Raw genomic sequence first — 23,720 nt, forward strand, 5'->3', positions numbered from 1 at the left:
TGCTATGTCCATGGCTCACGCTCATGTATTGCGTGAAAGTTGAAAAGGTTTGAGAACGTCAAAAGTATGAAACAATTGCTTGGCTTGTCATCGGGGTTGTGCATGATGTGAATGCTTTATGTGGTGAAGATGGAGCATAGCCAGACTATATAATTTTGCGGGGATGAGTTTTCTTTGGCTATGTTATTTCAATAAGACATAATTGCTTGGTTGTTATGCTTGAAGTATTATTATTTTTATGTCAAAGGATAGACTATTGCTTTGAATCACTCGTGTCTTAATATTCATGCCATGATTAGACATATGATCAAGATTATCCTAGGTAGAATTCCACATCAAAAATTATCTTTTTTATCATTTACCTACTCGTGGACGAGCAGGAATTAAGCTTGGGGATGCTGATACGTCTCCGTCGTATCTATAATTTTTGATTGTTCCATGCCAATATTATTCAACTTTCATATATTTTTTGGCAACTTTTTATATTATTTTTGGGACTAACATATTGATCCAGTGCCCAGTGCCAGTTCATGTTTGTTGCATGTTTCCTGTTTCGCAGAAAACCCATACCGAACGGAGTCCAAACGGAATAAAAATTGACGGAGATTTATTTTGGAATATTTATGAATTTTGGTAGGGGGCGCGCCCGAGGGGGGCACGAGGTAGGGGGCGCGCCCCTGACCCTCGTGGCCACCCCGTAAGGCGGTTGGAGCCCTTCTTTCGCCGCAAGAAAGCTAATATCCGGATAGAGATCATGTTAAAATTTCAGCCAAATCGGAGTTACGGATCTCTGGGAATATAAGAAACGGTGAAAGGGAGGAATCTAAGAACGCAGAAACAGGGAGAGACAGAGAGACAGATCCAATCTCGGAGGGGTTCTCGCCCTCCCACGCCATGGAGGCCATGGACCAGAGGGGAAACCCTTCTCCCATCTAGGGAGGAGGTCAGGGAAGAAGAAGGAGGGGGGCTCTCTCCCCCTCGCTTCCGGTGGCACCGGAGTGCCACCGGGGGCCATCATCATCACCGCGATCTTCACCAACAACTTCACCGCCATCATCACCAACTCTTCCCCCTCTATGTAGCGGTGTAACCTCTCTCTTACCCGCTGTAATCTCTACTTAAACATGGTGCTCAACGCTATATATTATTTCCCAATGATGTATGGCTATCCTATGATGTTTGAGTAGATCTGTTTTGTCCTAATGGCTATTTGATGATCAAGATTGGTTTGAGTTGTATGTTATATTATTGGTGTTGTCCTATGGTGCTCTCCGTGTCACGCAAGCGTGAGGGATTCCCGCTGTAGGGTTTGCAATATGCTTATGATTTGCTTATGGTGGGTGGCGTGAGTGAGAGAAGCACAGACCCGAGTAAGTAGGTTGTTTGCGTATGGGATAAAGGGGACTTGATGCTTTAGTGCTATGGTTGGGTTTTACCTTAATGAATCTTTAGTAGTTGCGGATGCTTGCTAGAGTTCCAATCATAAGTGCATATGATCCAAGTAGAGGAAATATGTTAGCTTATGCCTCTCCCTCGAATAAAATTGCAATAATGATTACCGGTCTAGTTATCGATTGCCTAGGGACAAATAACTTTCTCGTAACAACAAGCTCTCTACTAAAACTGATTTAGTTGTGTCTTTACCTAAACAGCCCCTAGTCTTTATTTACGTGCTCTTTACTTTCTTGCAAGCTTACCCAGAAACACCTACAAAGTACTTCTAGTTTTATTTTTGTTCTAGGTAAAGCGAACGTCAACCGTGCGTAGAGTTGTATCGGTGGTCGAGAGAACTTGAGGGAATATTTGTTCTACCTTTAGCTCCTCGTTGGGTTCGACACTCTTACTTATCGAAGGAGGCTACAATTGATCCCCTATACTTGTGGGTTATCACACGCCTAGCTGACGAAGCCGCCCCGGGGGCTAAGGGGCTGCGCCAGCGAAAAAGAAGCAGTTGTTCACTCAAGATTGGGCTGAAACGAAGCAAGTGCCAGTCGAGGAGGACGGAGCCTCGGGAGCCACTTTCACCATGGGCGCCCACCTCAATCTCGACCAAGAAGACGCACTTGTCAGGTTCCTGCGTGCGAACAAGGATATATTCGCCTGGGAGCCCAAGCAGCTGGTGGGGGTCCCAAGGGGGTGATCGAGCATCACTTAAGGGTGTGCCCCAATGTGCGCCTTGTGAAGCAAAAGGCGCGACGACAGTCCACGGAGAAGCAGTCCTTCATTGTCCAGGAAACCTGCAAGCTACAAGCTGCGGGTGTCATCCGTGAGGTCTGGTACCCAGAGTGGCTAGCGAACCCCGTCATTGTGCCCAAGAAAGGCGGGAAGGAACGTATGTGCATCGACTTCACCAACCTCAACAAAGCTTTCCCTCAAGACCCGTTCCCGCTTCCGCGCATCGACCAGATCGTCGACTCCACCGCCGAGTGTGACCTGTTGTGTTTTCTAGATGCCTTCTCGGGTTATCACCAAATCAAGATGGCGGTGGAGGACGTGGAGAATACGGCCTTCCTGACCCCGTGCGGGGTATACTGCTACACTTGCATTCCATTCGGATTGCGCAATGCTGGGGCTACCTTCCAGCGGCTGATGCACATCACCCTGGGCCAGCAGCTCGGGAGTAACGCTGAGGCCTACATCGACGACATTGTGGTAAAATCTTGGGAGGCGAGGACCCTCATATGAGACTTGGAGGAGACTTTCGCCAGCCTGCGCCAAGTGGACCTACGGCTCAATCCAGAGAAGTGTGTGTTCGGTGTCCATTCGGGCAAGCTACAGGGCTTCCTCGTGTCGCACAGGGGGGTCGAGGGAAACCCAGAGAAGGTCAAGGTGGTAGAGGACATGAGCCTGCCCCAAACTCTCATGGAAATGCAGAAGCTCGCGGGTGTCGTGACCTTGTTGGGGCGCTTCAGCTCCAAGCTAGGAGAACGCGCCCTACCATTCTTTAAGCTGATGAAGAAGAATGGTCCATTCGAGTGGACCCCAGAGTTCGACATGGCGTTTCAAGACCTCAAGAGATATTTGACCAGCCCTCCGGTGATGGTCGCGCCTCGACCTCTCGAGCACTTGGTGCTCTACCTGGCCGCCACGCCCCACTCAGCTAGCGCGACATTGGTGGCTGTCCGGGAGGAGCACCAGGCCAAGGATGTGCCGCGTAATGCCATGCCTTCAGCTGGGATAGTGCGGCGCCAAGACGGTGCCACTAAAGCCACGAGGATGCACGCGGACGATTACACCCCACAAGACGGCGTCTCTGGGCCTGCGAAGGCCATGGTGGGCAACCGAGCTCCTGAGCCCCCCTGCCTCGAGAGGCGCCACAACCTCCAGAGGCCTCAGGCTCCACCGACGCTCCTGCCCTCGTCGAGCACCCGGTCTACTTCGTCAGCACGGTACTACATGACGCAAGGGCATGATACCCCATGCCGCATAAGCTTCTGCTCGTGCTCCTGGTGTCCTAACGCAAGCTACATCATTATTTCCAAGGCCACCCAATTATGGTCGTGTTAGCCTACGCACTGGAGAGGGTGCTTCGGAGCCCCAACGCAGCAGGAAGAGTTGCCGAGTGGAACATCAAGCTGCAGGTGTTTCAGCTGGAGTTCAGCACAACTAGGGTCATCAAGGGGGCTGCCCTCGCCGACTTCATGGCAGAATGGACCGACGCTCCAGAGCCTGAAGCAGGCGAGAACCGGTCCCTCTTGCCAGGAAGTGAAGCGCCAGATGGCTGGGTCATGTACTTCGACGATGCTTTCGCACGCTAGGGCGCAGGGGCTGGAGCCGAGCTCATCTCGCCCACCCAAGACAAACTCTACTACGCCGTGCAACTCTGCTTCCAGCGGGGCGAGAAGGTCTCCAACAACATCGCGGAGTACGAAGGTTTGATCGCCAACCTCAAGGCTGCGGCGGCCTTGGGGGTGAAGCGCCTCACCATCAAGGGCGACTCCCAGCTCCTCGTAAACTTCTCCAACAACGTGCAGGAACCAAAGGACGAGCACATGGAGGCATATCTCGCGGAGGTACGCAGAATGGAGAAGCAATTCTTGGGCCTAGAACTGTAGCATGTGCCCCGCGGCACAAACAAGGAAGCGGATGATATCGCCAAGAGGGCATCAAGGCGACAGCCCTAGGAGCCGGGCATCTTCGAGGAGCGGCTCTTTACGCATTCAGTGGCCCCTCCGGCTGCGGAGCCTATGCCGCCTCAGGAGGAGCTCCCCCCACCACCAACCTCAGGAGCTCCCGCCTGCGGCCCGACCTCGGGGGCGCGCCTGCTCCATGCACTTGAGACTCAGGAGGGGTGCTGGACTGAAGAATTCAAGGCATACCTGCTGTGGGGGACATTGCCGGAGAAAGAGGAGGACACGGAGCGTGTGGCCCGGCAGGCCACGGCATATTGCATCCAGGACGGTGAGCTATACAGAAAACGACCAAACGATGTTTCTTTGCGATGCATCTCTAGGAAGCAAGCGAGCGAGTTTCTAGCTGACATACACAGCGGGGACTGCGGGCATCACTCGTCATCGCGCACCCTATTTGGCAAGGCGTTCCACAGCGGGTTCTACTGGCCCACGACACTCAATGACGCAACCGAGTTGGTAAGGTCCTGCGAGGCCTGCTAGTTCCATGCCAAGCAAATCCAGTAGCCGTCCCAGGGCCTCCACACAATCCCACTCACGTGGCCGTTCGCGGTCTGGGGGCTGGATATCCTGGGTCCGTTCCCTCGAGCGCCCGGGGGCTACCTCTACTTCTATGTCGCCATCGACAAGTTCACCAAGTGGGCAGAGGTGGAAGCCGTCCGCACCATCCCAGATGGGTCGGCAGTTAAGTTCATCTGGGGCCTCGTGAGCCGGTTTGGGGTCCCTAACTGCATCATCACCGACAACGGCTCGCGTATCACTAGCAATCTCTTCAAGAAATATTGTGCTAACCTTGGAACGCAAATCTGCTATGCTTCGGTGGCACACCCCAGGAGCAATGGCCAAGCCGAGCGCGCCAACGCTGAGGTCTTGAGAGGCCTCAAGACTAGGACCTTCAAGAAGAAGCTCGAGGTCTGCAGCAGGGGCTGGCACGACGAGCTCCAGTTCATGTTGTGGTCCATCCGCACCACCGCCACTAAGCCAAAATGCGAGACCCCATTCTTCCTCGTCTATGGAGCAGAAGCGGTTCTCCCTCACGAGGTCAGGCTTCGCTCCGCGCGGGTCCTGGCGTTCGACGAGGCACGTCAGGACGCCATGCGGGGGATGGACCTCGTGTTGGGGGAGGAGCGCCGCCGTCAAGCCTCGCTCAGGGCGGCAAGATACCAGCAGGCGCTGCGATGGTACCACTGTCATAGCGTCCGCTCCAGGATGCTCGAGGTGGGCAATCTCGTCCTGAGGTGGGTGCTCTCTAGAGAAGGGCTGCATAATCTCTCGCCCATCTAGGAGGGCCCATTTAGGATTGCTTGTGTCTCCAGGCCTGGCGCCGCACGCCTGGAGATGCAGGACGGGACCCCCATCCAGAACGCCTAGAACATCCAGCACCTCCGGAAGTTCTACCCATGAAGCAAGGCCCAGTGCCTGTGAAGGTCTCCGCTCGTGACACTCTCACGTAATAATGAGTCGGGTTGTACACGCCCCAGAGTCTCTGGAGTGCCGCCCTCGGGCCTCAGGGGCTCCCTCCCACGTCCTAGTGGCAGCACTTAGTTCCGTGCTGGTGAGAAGACTAGACTAGGTGCCAGACGCGGCTATTCATTTCCTTTCTGTAGTTGGTTTGCCCCCCTTTTTATGGAATTTGGAGTTCTGGCGTTTCTCGATTGCTTGGTTGAACCCTTTGCTTTCTCTACTTCCTCGCTCGGTTCTTTGTTTTGCACCAGGGAGGGCGGCACTTGCCCGACGCTCTCCCTCGCATGCCTCGCACGGGGGCTGGGCAGGCGTGTGCGTGTGCTGGGCTAACCTAAGCCACAGACACGCCTTGCCAAAGCCCTGTCGCTCCAGAGCTTCGACTCCCCTGACCTTCGCGAGGCTCCCTCAATTGAGCTCGCGGTTGGCGCACCCCCCCTAAGTCCGTGCCCCACGGGTACCGTGACGTGGTGCGCTGGGCCATGATCATGAGGCCTTGCGCAAGAAAGGACAAGGCACCTGAAGGACGTCCTAACAATTTATGCAGCTTTGTGACGCCTCCCGAGGACAACGGCTCCCGAGTCAGCAACAAGGAGGGTTCACCAGGTGCCAGGGGGCACGCCCTCACGAGACAGGAAACTACCTTTGGCGCATCCAGCTAAGTTACCCCTCTATGTGTACATGAGGAGTGAACGCCATAACACAACAAAGGAACAATAAACATAGCACAAAGGAGCATAAGCACTATGGTTCATTACACGCCCTCACAAGGCCCCATACTTGTTTCTTATAAATGCAGGAGGAAAGGAAAGGACAGGCAAAAGCGGCCCCTACATCACAGATGCTCACAAGGATCGCCCCCCCCCCGGACTCAGTCGGAGCCCTCCTCGCGCTTCACTGGGGCACGGCGACGGGATAACCCGCCACCATCCTCGAAGCAAGCCTGACGACGTGGCGGCTTGATACGTCTCCAACGTATCTATAATTTTTGATTGCTCCATGCTATTATATTATCTGTTTTGGATGTTTAATGGGCTTTAATATGCTCTTTTATATTATTTTTGGGACTAACCTATTAATCGGAGGCCTAGTGCCATTTTTTGCCTATTTTAGAGTTTCGCAGAAAAGGAATACCAAACGGAGTCCAAATGGAATGAAACCTTCGCGATGATCTTTCTTGGACGGAAAGCAAACCAGGAGACTTGGAGTGGAAGCCTGGAACTCCGCGAGGCGGCCACGAGGCAGGAGGGCGTGCCTAGGGGAGTAGGCGCACACCCCACCCTCATGGGCCCCACGTAGCTCCACTGACGTACTTCTTTTGCCTATCTATACTCTTATGCCCTAGATCGATCGCAGAGAGCCACAAAACCACTTTTCCACCACCGCAACCTTGTGTACCCATGAGATCCCATCTTGGGGCCTTTTCTGGTGATCTGCCGGAGGGGGAATCGATCACGGAGGGCTTCTACAGCAACACCATAGCCTCTCCGATGAAGCATGAGTAGTTTACCATAGACCTTCGGGTCCATAGTTATTAGCTAGATGTCTTCTTCTCTCTCTTTGATTCTGAATACAAAGTTATGCTCGATGTTCTTGGAGATCTATTCGACGTAATACTCTTTTGAAGTGTGTTTGCCGAGATCTGATGAATTTTAGGTATATGAACAAGATTATCTATGAATATTATTTGGTTCTTCTCTAAATTCTTATATGCATGATTTGATATCTTTGCAAGTCTCTTCGGATTATCGATTTAGTTTGGCCTACTAGATTGATCTTTCTTGCAATGGGAGAAGTGCTTAGCTTTGGGTTCAATCTTGCGGTGTCCTTTCCCAGTGACAGTAGGTGCAGCAAGGCACGTATTGTATTGTTGCCATCGAGGACAAAAAGATGGGGTTTATATCATATTGTTTGAGTTTATCCCTCTACATTATGTCATCTTGCTTAAAGCGTTACTCTGTTCTTATGAACTTAATACTCTAGATGCATGCTAGATAGCGGTCAATGTGTGGAGTAATAGTAGTAGATGCCGAATCATTTCGATCTACTTGACACGGACGTGATGCCTATATTCATGATCATTGCCTAGATATTATCATAACTATGTAGTTTTCTATCAATTGCTCGGCAGTAATTTGTTCACCCACCGTAATACATGCTATCTTGAGAGAAGCCACTAGTGAAACCTATGGCCCTCGGGTCTCTTTCTTATTATATTGCATCTCTTTTATTTACATCGCATCTCGTTTACTATTTTGCAATCTTTACTTTCCCATCTATACAACAAAAATACAAAAAATATTTACTTTACTATCTTTATTAGATCTCACTTTTGCGAGTGACCGTGAAGGGATTGACAACCCCTTTATCACGTTGGTTGCAAGGTTCTTGATTGTTTGTGCAGATACTAGGTGACTTGTGCGTTTTCCCCTACTAGATTGATACCTTGGTTCTCAAAAACTGAGGGAAATACTTACGCTACTTTGTTGCATCACCCTTTCCTCTTCAAGGAAAAACCAACGCATGCTCAAGAGGTAGCAAGAAGGATTTGAGGCGCCATTGCCAGGGAGATCTACGCCAAGTCAAGACATACCAAGTACCCATCATAAACTCTTCTCCCTCGCATTACATTATTTGCCATTCGCCTCTCGTTTTCCTCTCCCCAATTCTAAAACGATTTTCGAAAACCCTTTGCCTTTTCTTCGCCCCTTTTCCGTTCGTCTCTTTTCCCTTGCTTCTTGTGTGTTCGTGTGTTAGATCATTTGTTTCACCTTCATGGCTAGTCCTCCTATCATTGTTAATACTCCCGATAATGAAGTTCTTAATTTTAAACAAAGGGAGGGAGAAAACCTAAAAGATGCTTGGTATAGAATTTGCAGTGCTCAAAATAGATCTGCTAGAAAGCAATCTACTTCTGCTCTTCTTCGAAATTTTTACATAGGCATCACTCCTTGGAATAGGTATGTTCTTGACACCATTACCAGAGGGAATTTCTTGGGAAGCCATACTTTTGATTCTTATAATGCTATGATAGATTTGTTAGGCCCACCACCTCTTCTGGTCAATGGAACTATTTTAACTTTGGAATATGTGATGTAAAGGCTTGATATTATTGATAATAAAATTGCTACTGTAGAGTTAATCAAAAATTTGGATAAAAAGATCCACAACCAAATTACCCAATACGGATCTAAGGTAGGAGTTACTCTGGAAAATCTTAGGGAAAAGTAACCCATAGTTAATGAGAAGATATATCAAGATTCCACTAGAATTGGTAAACTCGAGGATATTATTACCAACTTGGGGACCGCTTTTTCTTCCGTTAAAAATACCTAAAATCCTCCTCCTAGAAAAGTTGCCAAGTTTAACTATGTTCCTAAAAACAAGGGTGAATCCTTTAGTAAGGAAAATGAAGACCTCAAATCAGTAAGTGTTCACCCCAACTTTTTCGATATCATTAAGGAACCTTTTGCTACAAATGAATTTCTTGATTTCTTGCCTAGGAGTTTGATCATTAACAAAAACAAAGAACCTCCTAGGGGTAATGTGTGTTCAATTGAAGAATTGCATACCAAAGATGACAATACTTAGATCTATTCCTGATTTTATGCCTAACTAGGGGCGTTAAACGATAGCGCTTGTTGGGAGGCAACCCAATTTTATTTTTGTTATTTACTTTTTGTTCCTGTTTACTAATAAATAATTCATCTAGATTATGTTATGATTGTGTTTTATATGTTATAATTAGTGTTTGTGCCAAGTAAAGCCTTTAGGATCTTCTTGGGTGATTGTTGTTTGATCTTGCTGATAAAAACAGAAAGTATGCACCCACGAAGATAATTTTCATTTTTACCAGAGAGCGATAAAATACCAATTCCAAATGAACTAGATCAATATACAAATTTTCCTGGTCATCCAATTTTTTCAGAATTTTTTGAGTTACGGAAGTATTTCAAAGTTACAGATTGCTACAAACTGTTCTGTTTTTGACAAATTCTGTTTTTCGCGTGTTGTTTGCTTATTTAAATGAATCTATGGCTAATATCGGGGGGTATGAACCATAGAGAAGTTGGAATATAGTAGGTTTAACACCAATATAAATAAATAATTAGTTCATTATAGTACCTTAAAGTGGTGGTTTATTTTCTTATACTAGCGGAGCTCATGAGATTTTCTGTTGAAGTTTTGTGTTGTGAAGTTTTCAAGTTTTTGGGTAAAGATTTGATGGATTTTGGAATAAGGAGTGGCAAGAGACTACGCTTGGGGATGCCCAAGGAACCCCAAGGTAAAATTCAAGGACAACGGAAAGCCTAAGCTTGGGGATGCCCCGGAAGGCATCCCCTCTTTCGTCTGTCGTCTATCGGTAACTTTACTTGAGGCTATATTTTTATTCACCACATGATATGTGTTTTGCTTGGAGCGTCTTGTATGATTTGAGTCTTTGATTTTTAGTTTACCACAATTATCCTTTCTGTACACATATTTTGGGAAAGACACGCATGAATCGGAATTTATTAGAATACTCTATGTGCTTCACTTATATCTTTTGACCTAGATAATTTTGCTCTAGTGCTTTACTTATATCTTTTTAGAGCACGGCGGTGGTTTTATTTTGTACAAATTATTCATCTCTAATGCTTCACTTATATTATTTTGAGAGTCTTTTAGAACCGCATGGTATTTTGTTTTGGCTATAAAATTAGTCCTAATATGATGGGCATCCAAGATGGGTATAGAAAAAACTTTCATAGAAAGTGCATTGAATACTATGAGAAGTTTGATTCCTTATGATTGTTTTGAGATATGAAGATGGTGATATTAGATTCATGCTAGCTGTGTAGTTGTGAATTTGAGAGATACTTGTTATAAAGTTTGTGATTCCCGTAGCATGCACGAATGGTGAACCGTTATGTGATGAAGTGGGAGCATGATTTATTTTTTGATTGTCTTCCTAATGGGTGGCGGTCGGGGACGAGCGATGGTATTTTCCTACCAATCTATCCCCCTAGGAGCATGCGCGTAGTAATTTTTTTCAATAATTAATAGATTTTTGCAATAAGTATGTGAGTTTTTTATGACTAATGTTGAGTCCATGGATTATACGCACTCTCACCGTTCCGCCGTTGCTAGCCTCTCTAGTACCGTGCAACTTTCGCCGGTATCATAAACCCACCATTTACCTTCCTCAAAACATCCACCCATACCTACCTATTATGGAATTTCCATAGCCATTCCGAGATATATTGCCATGCAACTTTCCACCATTCCGTTTATTATGACACGCTCCATCATTGTCATATTGCTTTGCATGATCATGTAGTTGACATCATATTGGTGGCAAAGCCACCGTTCATAATTTTTCATTGTCACTCTTGATTCATTGCATATCCTAGTACACCGCCGGAGGCATTCACATAGAGACATATTTTGTTCCAAGTATCGAGTTGTAATTCTTGAGTTGTAACTAAATAAAAGTGTGATGATCATCATTATTAGAGTATTATCCCATGTGAGGAAAGGATGATGGAGACTACGATTCCCCCACAAGTTGGGATGAGACTCCGGACGAAAAATAAAAAAGAAAAAAGAAAAAAAGGAGGTCATAAAAAAAGAGAAAAGGCCCAAATAAAAAAATAAGAGAAAAAGAGAGAAGGGACAATGCTACTATCCTTTTTCCACACTTGTGCTTCAAAGTATCACCATGATCTTCATGATAGAGAGTCTCCTATGTTGTCACTTTCATATAGTAGTGGGAGTTTTTCATTATAGAAGTTGGCTTGTATATTCCAATGATGGGCTTCCTCAAAATGCCCTAGGTCTTCGTGAGTAAGCAAGTTGGATGCACACCCACTTAGATTTTTTGAGCTTTCATACACTTATAGATCTAGTGCATCCGTTGCATGGCAATCCCTACTCACTCACATTGATATCTATTGATGGGCATCTCCATAGCCCGTTGATACGCCCAGTTGATGTGAGACTATTTTCTCCTTTTCGTCTTCTCCACAACCACCATCTATTCCACCTATAGTGCTATGTCCATGGCTCACGCTCATGTATTGTGTGAGGATTGAAAAAGTTTGAGAACATCAAAAGTATGAAACAATTACTTGGCTTGTCATTGGGGTTGTGCATGATTTAAATATTTTGTGTGATGAAGATAGAGCATAGGCAGACTATATGATTTCGTAGGGATAGCTTTCTTTGGCCATGTTATTTTGTGAAGACATGATTTCTTTGTTAGTATGCTTGAAATATTATTATTTTTATGTCAATATTAAACTTTTGTTTTGAATCTTGCAGATCTGAACATTCATGCCACAATAAAGAAAATTACATTGATAATTATGTTAGGTAGCATTCCACATCAAAAATTCTGTTTTTATCATTTATCTACTCGAGGACGAGCAGGAATTAAGCTTGGGGATGCTTGATATGTCTCCAACGTATCTATAATTTTTGATTGTTCCATGCTATTATATTATCTATTTTGGATGTTTAATTGGCTTTAATATGCTCTTTTATATTAGTTTTGGGACAAACCTATTAATCGGAGGCCCAGTGCCAGTTTCTGTTTTTTTACTATTTTAGAGTTTCACAGAAAAGGAATACCAAACGGATTCCAAATGGAATGAAACCTTCGCGATGATCTTTCTTGGACCAAAACCAAACCAGGAGACTTGGAGTGGAAGTCTGGAACTCCGCGAGGCGGCCATGAGGCAGGAGGGCGCGCCCCCACCCTTTTGGGCCGCATGTAGCTCCACCGATTTACTTCTTTCGCCTATATATACTCTTATACCCTAGATCGATCGTAGGGAGCCACAAAACCACTTTTCCACCGCCGCAACCTTCTGTACCCGTGAGAACCCATCTCGGGGCCTTTTTCGACGATCTGCCAGAGGGGCATTCGATCACGGATGGCTTCTACATCGACACCATAGCCTCTCCTATGAAGCATGAGTAGTTTACCACAGACCTTTGGGTCCATAGTTATTAGCTAGATGGCTTCTTCTCTCTCTTTGATTCTCAATGCAAAGTTCTCCTCGATGTTCTTGGAGATCTATTCGATGTAATACACTTTTGCGGTGTGTTTGCCGAGATCCGATGAATTGTGGGTTTATGAACAAGATTATCTATGAATATTATTTGTTTCTTCTCTGAATTCTTATATGGATGATTTGATATCTTTGCAAGTCTCTTTGAATTATCCATTTAGTTTGGCCTACTAGATTGATCTTTCTTGCAAGGGACAAGTGTTTAGCTTTTGGTTCAATCTTGCGGTTTCCCAATGACAGTAGGGGCAGCAAGGCACATATTTTATCGTTTCCATCAAGGATAAAAAGATGGGGTTTATATCATATTGTTTGAGTTTATCCCTCTACATCACGTCATGTTGCTTAAATTGTTACTCTGTTCCTATGAACTTAATACTCTAGATGCATGCTGGATAGCAGTCGATGTGTGGAGTAATAGTAGTAGATGCAGAATTGTTTCGATCTACTTGACACGGACGTGATGCCTATATTCATAATCATTGCCGAGATATTCTCATAACTATGCACTTTTCTATCAATTGCTCGGCAGTAATTTGTTCACCTACCGTAATACATGCTATATTGAGAGAAGCCACTAGTGAAACCTATGACCTCCGGGTCTCTTTCTTATTATATTGCATTTATTTTATTTACATCGCATCTCGTTTACTATTTTGCAGTCTTTACTTTCCCATCTATACAAAAAAATACCAAAAATATTTACTTTACTATCTTTATCACATCTCACTTTTGCGAGTGACCATGAAGGGATTGACAACCCCTTTATCGCGTGAACTAGGTGACTTGTGCATTGTCTCCTACTGGATTGATACCTTGGTTCTCAAAAACTGAGGGAAATACTTATGCTACTTTGCTGCATCACCCTTTCCTCTTCAAGGGAAAACCAACACATGCTCAAGAGGTAGCACGGCTGGTCGTAGCCACCAATGATGGACCTTTCATCGGAGGAGGAGCTGCCATTGTCGAACGAGCCGCGGCCGTCGCCGGGAGCAAGGCCACCCTCGTCCTCGTCGCGGCTGTTGCCAAGGCCGAGCACTTCGTCACCCTTGCTGTCTTTAGGGCAGCACCTGGCGCGGCGACCATCTTCCCCAAACACCCTCACGAAGAGGGTCTCGGCACCATCATACTTTAAGTGGAGGGTGCACCGCCTGTTCAGGCCGCACGCGCAGGGCAAATGTCTGCCAGCCATGGGCCAGGGCTACGTTGCCCACAACGGAGACCTCCACCGCGACCCACGAAGCCTTGCTGCAGCAGCCGTCGGCCTGCAGACAGAGGCCTCCAGGACCCGCGGCCCGTAGCTCACCGGCAAGGGAGTGCGGAAGCTGCAGCCACGTGCCGGTCGGGTTCTCTGACCACACGACAAACTCCGGCAGCACCTCCGCCGAGTGGAAGCACGGCCGGGGAGGTCGGGGGACCATTGCGCGCCTCCCTTTGTGGACGGGACTGCCGCATCTCGGGCGGCTCCCGCCGTGCAAGGAGACGCCAACGCGCCCGCCAAGAACTGCACCGGACCCTAAAGAAGTTCGCCCGCGCCCCCGAGCGGCCATGACAGGGGTCACAGCGTGCTTGCGGGGCGGCCATGACCCCGCTTGGGCGGTGGAGAGTCGGGCCCTTCCTGGCGTGCCTTCCCCTTCTCCGCGGCCGTGAATCTCTTTGTCGGCGCCACGGGTGTTGCTGCAAGACAGCAAAGCAAAGAGGAAGAAGAGGAAGCAAGCGGGATGGGGAAGAGATGAGGAATGGGGGCTCCACCCCACTCCTCATTTATACCCAAAGGGAGGCCAACCGCTGGTCTCCATGATCTAAGGTAATGATGGTTTTCTTCTGCATGCAACAGGGTCTCGTCAAGTCAGGCAATTGCCGATGCAACATGGGGAAGTGGAGACGCCCACGACCTATCAATCGCCACATGTCAATCGAGGCCGCAGGCGGTTGGGGCCTGCAGCGCTCCGCACTTGCCCTTTGGCTTAGCCTCGAAGGCAAGTCCGAGCGTGCCTTGGGCCTGGAGGCTACTGTCGGTGTCCTGGGAACGGGGGTACCCAGACTTGCCTGCCTGCGGCCCAAGGTGTGGCTCCACCAACGGCCTGGTACGACCCATCTTCATCAACAACCACTCAAGACCCTCGCGAGGGGCCAATCCTCACGAGGCGGACGACACCAAGGCCTCCTATGGGGAGGTCTCGCTAGGCTGGCTCCCGAGGAATGGAGATATCTATGCAAGGGACACCTCGCGAGGTTCGCGTGACATGAGCCATGACAACCAAGGCCAGGCGGGTGCCAGCAGGCGCAGAGTGCCAGTTTCCTCTTTGGTGCTAAGGAAGCAGGCGCAGGCGAGGAGTCCTAAGGCATCAGGCAAAGGTTTCCATATTAGTGCAACAAGACCAAGACCAGCAGGACGGCAGGACGGAGGTCACCCCGGAGCCCACAGCGGCGTCACCACCATAGCCTTTGGCAGGCGAAGACCAGCTTTTGTCGCAATAACTTGTACTAGGTGTCTCCCTTTGAAATTGGCCGTTGTGGGATCCCTTCCTGCCTAAAAATTTGGGAAGAGGACCAGGGCCTCCATAAATAGGACTAGCCACCACCATAGCAAGGGACGGATCATTCGGACCATCCTCAAGTACACCAACTCATCAAGCTCAAGAACACCTCTCCTCAGGAGGTTGTTCATCCACAGTAATAGTTCATTCCCAGCCCACGAGGCAATCCACCACACCACACTAGAGTAGGGGATTACACCACAACGGTAGCCCGAACCAGTATAAAGTCTCGTGTCACTTGTTCCTTGGGTTTCATGAGCTAGGCCTTGAGAATGCTGCGAGGGCAAGCTAGGGAGAGAGAGATCTTCGTGCGCACCCAAGTGTTCGAACCTCAAGGGTTTTGCCGGAACCGAGAATCTGACAGGCATATCATTAAAATCAATAGGAGCACTTTTACTAGCAACCAATTTCATAAGAGCATCAACTTTTTCACTCAAAGAAGAAATTTCTTCAACCGAATTAACTTTTTTACTTATATGAGCTCTTTTAGTATGCCATTGTGAATAATTTGCCATGATATTATCGAGCAATTTGGTGGCTTCACCCAAAGTAATTTCCATAAAAGTACCACCCGAGGCAGAATCTAAAAGATTACGAGAAACAAAATTCAATCCCGCATAAATTTTTTGTATGATCATCCAAAGATTTAACCCATGAGTTGGGAAATTCCTCAGCATCGTGTTCATCCTTTCCCAGGATTGCACAACATGCTAATGTTCAAGTTCCTTGAAATTCATGATCTGGGTTCTAAGGGAAATAATTTTTGCGGGAGGAAAATACTTAGTGATAAAAACATATTTGCATTATTCCAAGAATCGATACTATTACGAGGCAAAGAAGAAAACCAAATTTTTGTAGAATCACGCAAGAAAAATGGAAATAAACCTTGACCACATCATTGTCCACATCTTTTTTTTTGCATATCGCATAATTCCATGAAGGTACTAAGATGGGATGCAACATCCTCATTAGGAGTACCAGAGATTTGGTCTTTCATAAAAAGATTCAGCAAAGCAGTATTAATATCACAAGTCTACGCGGAGTGCCAATCAAATCATTGTTGTTGGTATTTGAGAAATCACATAATTTGGTGTTTTATTGAGTCATGATGACTATACAACAAGATTGCACTTAAAAATAGATCCGGCAAAAAGGGCGAACGGAAAAATAGAGGAAAATAAAATGACAAATTTTTGTGAAGTGGGGGAGAGGAAAACGAGAGGCAAATGGTGAATAATGTAAATTGCAAGCAGATGAGAATTGTGATTAGGAACCTGGTTATGTTGAAGATCCTCCCCGGCAATAGCGCCAGAAATTCTCCATGAAGGCAGCTGGAAGTACGTCGGTATTTCCCCGGAGAATGAGGGGTGATGCAGAACAGTGGCGGTAGGTATTTCCCTCAGTTATGAAACCCAGGTTATCGAACTAGTAGGAGAACCAAGCAACACAACATAAATAGCCCCCGCACACAAATAACAACACCTCGCAACCCGACGTGTTAAAGGGGTTGTCAATCCCTTCCGGGTAACGGCGCCAGAAATTGGTGTGTGACGGTAAAAAGGTTGTAATAGATTGTATAACTAGATCGCAAATAAAATAAAGTGTAGCAAAGTATTCTTGTATTTTCTGTTTAATAGATCTGAAAATAAAAGCAAGGAAAAAGTCGATCACAAAGGCAAATAAATTATTGTTGGGAAATTGATAGAACTTCAAATAATTATGACTATATCCAGGCAATGATCATTACATACGCATCATGTCCAAGATTAGTAGACCGACTCCTGACTGCATCTACTACTATTACTCCACACATCGACCGCTATCCAGCATGCATCTAGTGTATTAAGTTCATTGAAAATCGGAGTAATGCAATAAGAACGATGACACGATGTAGACAAGATCCGTTTATCTATATGGTGGTAGATATAGATCTCGTCTTTTTATCCTTAGTAGCAACTATACATATGTGTCGGTTCCCTTTCTGTCACTGGGATCAAGAACCGTAAGATCGAACCCACTACCGGGCACCTCTTCCCATTGCAAGATAAATAGATCGAGTTGGCCAGACAAAACCCAAATATTGGAGAAGAAATACAAGGCTATAAGAGATCATGCATAAAAGAGATCAAAGAAACTCAAATACTTTCATGGATATAAAAACATAGATCTGATCATAAACTCAAAGTTCATCCATCCAAACAAACACACCGCAAAAGAGTTACATCATATGGATCTCCAAGAGACCATTGTATTGAGAATCAAGAGAGAGATGAAGCCATCTAGCTACTAAATACGGACCCGAAGATCTACTAAGAACTACTCACGCATCATCGTAGAGCCACCATTGGAAATGGTGAACCCCGCCGTGATGGTGTCTAGATTAGATCTAGTGTTTCGGGACTCTGCGGTGGCTGGATGAATATTTCGTCGACTCCCCTAGGATTCTGGGATTTTTGGGGTATTTATAGAGCAAAGAGGCAGTCCGGGGAGTTCCCGAGGTGGGCACAACCCACCAGGGCGCGCCAGGGCCTCCTGGCACCCCCTGGTGGGTTGTCCCCTCCTCGGGAGTCCCCCAGGTGCAACCAGGGCCCATCTGCTTCCTTTTGGCCCATAAAAATCATCTAAAAGTTTCATGCCATTTGGACTCCGTTTGATATTGATTTCATGCGATGTAAAAAACATGGAAAAAAGGAACTGGCACTGGGCACTATGTCAATAGGTTAGTACCAAAAAATGATATGAAATGACTATAAAATGATTATAAAACATCCAAGATTGATAATAAAACATCATGGAACAATCAAAAATTATAGAAACGTTGGAGACGTATCAGGTCCGCACCAGAGTGGTATGGTAATCCTATTTTGGAGGTCATGTTACTTGACCATGACGAACCTACGAACTATGAGGAAGCGATGATGAGCCCAGATTCCACAAAATGGCCCGAGGCCATGAAATCTGAGATGGCATCCATGTATGAGAACAAAGTGTGGACTTTGGTTGACTTGCCCGATGATCGGCAAGCCATAGCGCATAAATGGATCTTCAAGAAGAAGACTGACGCTGACGGTAATATTACTGTTTACAAAGCTCGACTTGTTGCGAAAGGTTTTCGACAAGTTCAAGGAGTTGACTATGATGAGACCTTCTCACCCATAGCGATGCTTAAGTCAGTCCGAATCATGTTAGAAATTCCCACATTTTATGATTATGAAATTTGGAAAATGGATGTCAAAACTGCATTCCTTAATGGATATATTAAAGAAGAGTTGTATATGATGCAACCAGAAGGTTTTGTCGATCCAGAACATGCTAACAAAGTGAGCAAGCTCCAGCGATCCATTTATGGACTGGTGCAAGCCTCTCGGAGTTGGAATATACGCTTTGATAGTGTGATCAACACATATGGTTTCATACAGACTTTTGGAGAAGCCTGTGTTTACAAGAAAGTGAGTGGGAGCTTTGTAGCATTTCTAATATTATATGTGGATGACATATTGTTGACTGGAAAAAATACAGAATTTGTAGATAGCATAAAAGGATACTTGAATAAGAATTTTTCAATGAAAGACCTCGGTGAAGCTGCTTATATATTGGGCATCAAGATCTATAGAGATAGATCAAGACACTTAATTGGACTTTCACAAAGCACATACCTTGATAAAGTTTTGAAGAAGTTCAAAATGGATCAGTCAAAGAAAGGGTTCTTGCCTGTGTTACAAGGTGTGAAGTTGAGTCAAACTCAATGCCCGGCCACTTCAGAAGATAGAGAGAAAATGAAATTCATTCCCTATGCCTCAGCCATAGGTTCTATCATGTATACAATGTTGTGTACCAGGCCTGATGTGTGCCTTGCTATTAGTTTAGCAGGGAGGTACCAAAGTAACCTAGGAGTGGATCACTGGACAATGGTCAAGAACATCCTAAAATACCTGAAGAGGACTAAGGATATGTTTCTCGTTTATGGCGGTGACAAATAGCTCGTCGTAAATGGTTACGTCGATGCAAGCTTTGACATTGATCCGCATAACTCTAACTCACAAATCGGATACATATTTATGTTGAATGGTGGAGCTGTTAGTTGGTGCAGTTCCAAGCAGAGCGTCGTGGCGGGATCTACGTGTGAAGCGGAGTACATAGCTTCTTCGGAAGCAGCAAGTGAAGGAGTCTGGATGAAGGAGTTCATATCCAATCTAGGTGTAATACCTAGTGCATCGGGTCCAATGAAAATCTTTTGTGACAATACTGGTGCAATTTCCTTGGCAAAGGAATCCAGATTTCACAAGAGAACCAAGCACATCAAGAGACGCTTCAATTCCATCCGCGATCAAGTCAAGGAGGGATACATAGAGATTTGAAAAATGCATACGGATTTGAATGTTGCAGATCCGTTGACTAAGCCTCTCTCACGAGCAAAACATGTCAGCACCAAGACTCCATGGGTGTTAGAATCATTACTATGTAATCTAGATTATTGACTCTGGTGCAAGTGGAAGACTGAAGGAAATATGCCCGAGAGGCAATGATAATGTTGTTATTTATATTTCCTTATATCATGGTAAATGTTTATTATTCAGGAAACTTGGTGTTGGAAATATGCCCTAGAGGCAATAATAAATTAGTTATTATTATATTATATTTCATTGTTCATGATAATCATTTATTATCCATGCTAGAATTGTATTGATAGGAAACTCAGATACATGTGTGGATACATAGACAACACCATGTCCCTAGTAAGCCTCTAGTTGACTAGCTCGTTGATCAATAGATGGTTACGGTTTCCTGACCATGGACATTGCATGTCGTTGATAACGGGATCACATCATTAGGAGAATGATGTGAGGGACAAGACCCAATCCTAAGCCTAGCACAAGATCATGTAGTTCGTATGCTAAAGCTTTTCTAATGTCAAGTATCATTTCCTTAGACCATGAGATTGTGCAACTCCCGGATGCCGTAGGAGTGCTTTGGGTGTGCCAAACGTCACAACGTAACTCGGTGGCTATAAAGGTGCACTACGGGTATCTCCGAAAGTGTCTGTTGGGTTGGCATGAATCGAGACTGGGATTTGTCACTCCGTGTAACGGAGAGGTATCTCTAGGCCCACTCGGTAGGACATTATCATAATGTGCACAATGTGACCAAGGAGTTGATCACGGGATGATGTGTTACGGAACGAGTAAAGAGACTTGCCGGTAACGAGATTGAACAAGGTATCAGGATACCAACGATCGAATCTCGGGCAAGTATCGTAACGATAGGCAAAGGGAATTGTATACGGGATTGATTGAATCCATGAAATCGTGGTTCATCCGATAAGATCATTATGGAGCATGTGGGAGCCAATATGGTTATCCAGATCCCGCTGATGGTTATTGATCGGAGAGTTGTCTCGGCCATGTCTACATGATTCCCGAACCCGTAGGTTCTACACACTTAAGGTTCGATGACGCTAGGGTCATAGGGAAAGTATGTACGCGGTTACCGAATGTTGTTCGGAGTCCTGGATGAGATCCCGGACATCACGAGGAGTTCCGGAATGGTCCTGGGGTAAAGATTGATATATAGGAATTATGGTTTTGGCCACCGGAAGTGGTCTGGGCATCACCGGTAGTGTACCGGGACCACCGGAGGGGTCCGGGGGTCCACCGGGAGGGGCCACGGGCCCCGGAGGCATACATGGGCCAAGTGTGAGAAGGGACCAGCCCCTAGGTGGGCTGGGGCGCCTCCTCAGCAAGGCCCATGCACCTAGAGAGAGGAGGGGGCAAACCCTAAGGGCAGATGGGCCCTAAGGCCCATGTGTGGTGCGCCTCCCTCTCCCCCCACTTGGGCGCCACCCCAGATGGGGATTGGGGCTGCCGCCACCCCTAGGGTGGAAACCCTAGGTGGGGGCGCAGCCCACCCTCTCCCCCTATATATAGTGGAGGCAAAGGGGCAGCCCAACACACGAAGTTCTTCCCCTGTTGGCGCAGCCCTACCCCTCTCCCTCCTCGTCTCTTGTAGTGCTTGGCGAAGCCCTCCTGGAGTCCCGCGCTCCTCCACCACCACCACGCCGTCATGCTGCTGCTGGACGGAGTCTTCCCCAATCTATCCTTCTCCCCTTGCTGGATCAAGGCATAGGAGACATCACCGGGCTGCACGTGTGTTGAATGCGGAGGCGCCCTTGTTCGGCGCTTAGATCGGAATCAGCCGCGATCTGAATTGCTACGAGTACGACTACTTCATCCGCGTTCTTGCAACGCTTCGGCTTAGCGATCTACAAGGGTATGTAGATGCACTCTGCTTCCCCTTGTTGCTAGATTGCTCCATAGATTTATCTTGGTGATGCGTAGTAAATTTTAAATTTCTTCTACGATCCCCAACACTTGGTACATGTGTGAATACATAGACAAACATAGTGTCCCTGGTATGCCTCTACTAGACAAGCTCGTTAATCAAAGATGGTTAAGTTTCCTGACCATAGACTTGTGTTGTCATTTGATGAACGAGATCACATCATTAGAGAATGATGTGATGGAAAAGACCCATCAGTTAGCTTAGCATTATGATTGTTTAGTTTTATTGCTATTGCTTTCTTCATGACTTATACATGTTCATCTAACTATGAGATTATGCAACTCCCAAATATCGAAGGAACACCTTGTGTGCTATCAAACCTCACAACGTAACTGGGTGATTATAAAGATGATCTATAGGTGTCTCCGATGGTGTTTGTTGAGTTGGCATAGATCGAGATTAGGATTTGTCACTCCATGTATCGGAGAGGTATCTCTCGGCCCTCTAGGTAATGCTCATCACTATAAGCCTTGCAAGCAATGTGACTAATGAGTTAGTTACGGGATGATGCATTACAGAACGAGTAAAGAGCCTTGCCAGTAATGAGATTGAACTAGGTATGATGATACCGACGATCGAATCTCGGGCAAATAACATATCAATGACAAAGGGAACAACGTATGTTATTATGCGGTTTGACCGATAAAGATCTTCGTAGAATATGTAGGAGCCAATATGAGCATCTAGGTTCCGCTATTGGTAATTGACTGGAGATGTGTCTCGGTCATGTCTACATAGTTCTCAAACCCGTAGTGTCGGATTTCGGGTTCCGGCAGACCCTTGAGGTTCGAGCACTGGGGTGCGTGCGGAGATTTCGCCTTCTACCTACCTGCACCCCTCCGCCTCGCAGAGATCTAAGCTATGGGAAGAACAGTACAAGAGACACAGGGTTTATACTGGTTCGGGCCACCATTGTGGTGTAATACCCTACTCTAGTGTGTGGTGTGATGGATTGCCTCTTGGGCTGATGATGATGAGCAATACAAGGAAGAACAGCCTCGCGAGGGTCTGTTCTGGGCTATGGGGATGAACTGCTAGGAGGAGTTCAGTCACCCTTCTCTCTCTGTGTGTGTGTGATGTTACTCGATCCGATTTTCCCTTTTTTTTCTACCCTGTGGGTGGCTAGTCCTATTTCTAGGCAAAGGCCCTGGGCCTCTTCCCAAATATTGAGCGGGAAGGGCGCCAACAATTGGCCATTCTGAAGGGGAACATCTGGTACACTTAGCCTGACTAAAGTTAGTCCTCGCCTACCAAAGACTCTGGTGGTGACGCTGGCCTGGGCTCCACAATGACTTCCTCCCTGCCGTTGGACTGGTCTTCGTCTCGTTGCACCGAAATGGGTGCCTTTGCTTGATGCTCTCGCCTGCGCTTGCTCCCTTTGCACCAAAGAGGAAAGGAGGACGCTGCGCGGGCTGGCGCCCGCCTAGCGGCCTTGGTCGTCATGGCTTGCGTCACGGGCACCTCGTGCGGTACCCCGCCTTGATCTCTCCGCCTCCTCGTGAGCCAGCCTGATGTGGCCGTCCCTGAGGAAGCTCCGGGTCGTCCGCCCCGCGAGGCTTGGCCCCTCGCGAGGGTCTTGGGTCTGCGTCGATGAAGCCGGGCCGTGCTGGGCCCCCTTTGAGCCACGCCGCAGGCAGGCAAGTCTGGGGACCCCCGTTCCCAGAACACCGACAGTAGCCCCCGGGCCCAAGGCACGCCCGGACTTGGCCGTGCAGGGAGGCGAAAGGACAAGGGTGAAGCGCCGCAGGCCCTAACAGCCTGCGGCCTTGAGCGCCGCGTGGCGGTTGATTGGACGTGGGCGTCTCCACTTCCCCATGGCGCCTCGGCAACTGCACGGATCGGACAAGTCCCTGCATGCAAAGCGGGTCATGATTACCTGCGATCGTGGAGGTCGGCGGTTGGCCTTCGCCGGCCATAAGTACGGAACGGCGCGCGCTCTTCCAGTCCATCCCTTCTTGCTTATCCTTCTTCCCGGTCCTTGCTCCGTCTTGCTGCGATGGCTCCAATCCGCTGGTTCTTGTCGGCTGAGAAGGGAAAGGCTCCCCGAGAGGAACCAGACCCGCTCCCGCCGAAGAAACGGCTCGCCCTCCGCGGCCCGGACGAGGGGGCCCATCAGGTGGTGTCGAGGCCCTGGTGCGAGCGGGCACCACCGAGGTTCCCGCTTCCCTTGTACGCCCACATCGAGGGCCCTGAAGGAG

General features: G+C 47.3%; 1 protein-coding gene across 1 annotated transcript; it reads left to right on the forward strand.

Annotated features, from left to right (window-relative positions):
- The first annotated feature begins 4,187 nt into the window (after window positions 1–4,187).
- LOC147975531 (uncharacterized) lies at window positions 4,188–4,613 on the forward strand. The gene has a single exon (XM_087520473.1). It carries the CDS (start codon window positions 4,188–4,190, stop codon window positions 4,611–4,613), a length of 426 nt encoding a protein of 141 aa, XP_087376599.1.
- Window positions 4,614–23,720: the final 19,107 nt, after the last annotated feature.

The sequence above is a fragment of the Triticum urartu genome, chromosome 4A (assembly GCF_056163025.1).
Source record: "Triticum urartu cultivar PI428250 chromosome 4A, HENAU_Tu73, whole genome shotgun sequence".
Classification (NCBI taxonomy): domain Eukaryota; kingdom Viridiplantae; phylum Streptophyta; class Magnoliopsida; order Poales; family Poaceae; genus Triticum; species Triticum urartu.

Bases quoted from the DNA above. Each gene is read 5' to 3' on its own strand.
- LOC147975531 (XM_087520473.1), top strand. From the start codon at position 4,188: ATGCCGCCTCAGGAGGAGCTCCCCCCACCACCAACCTCAGGAGCTCCC.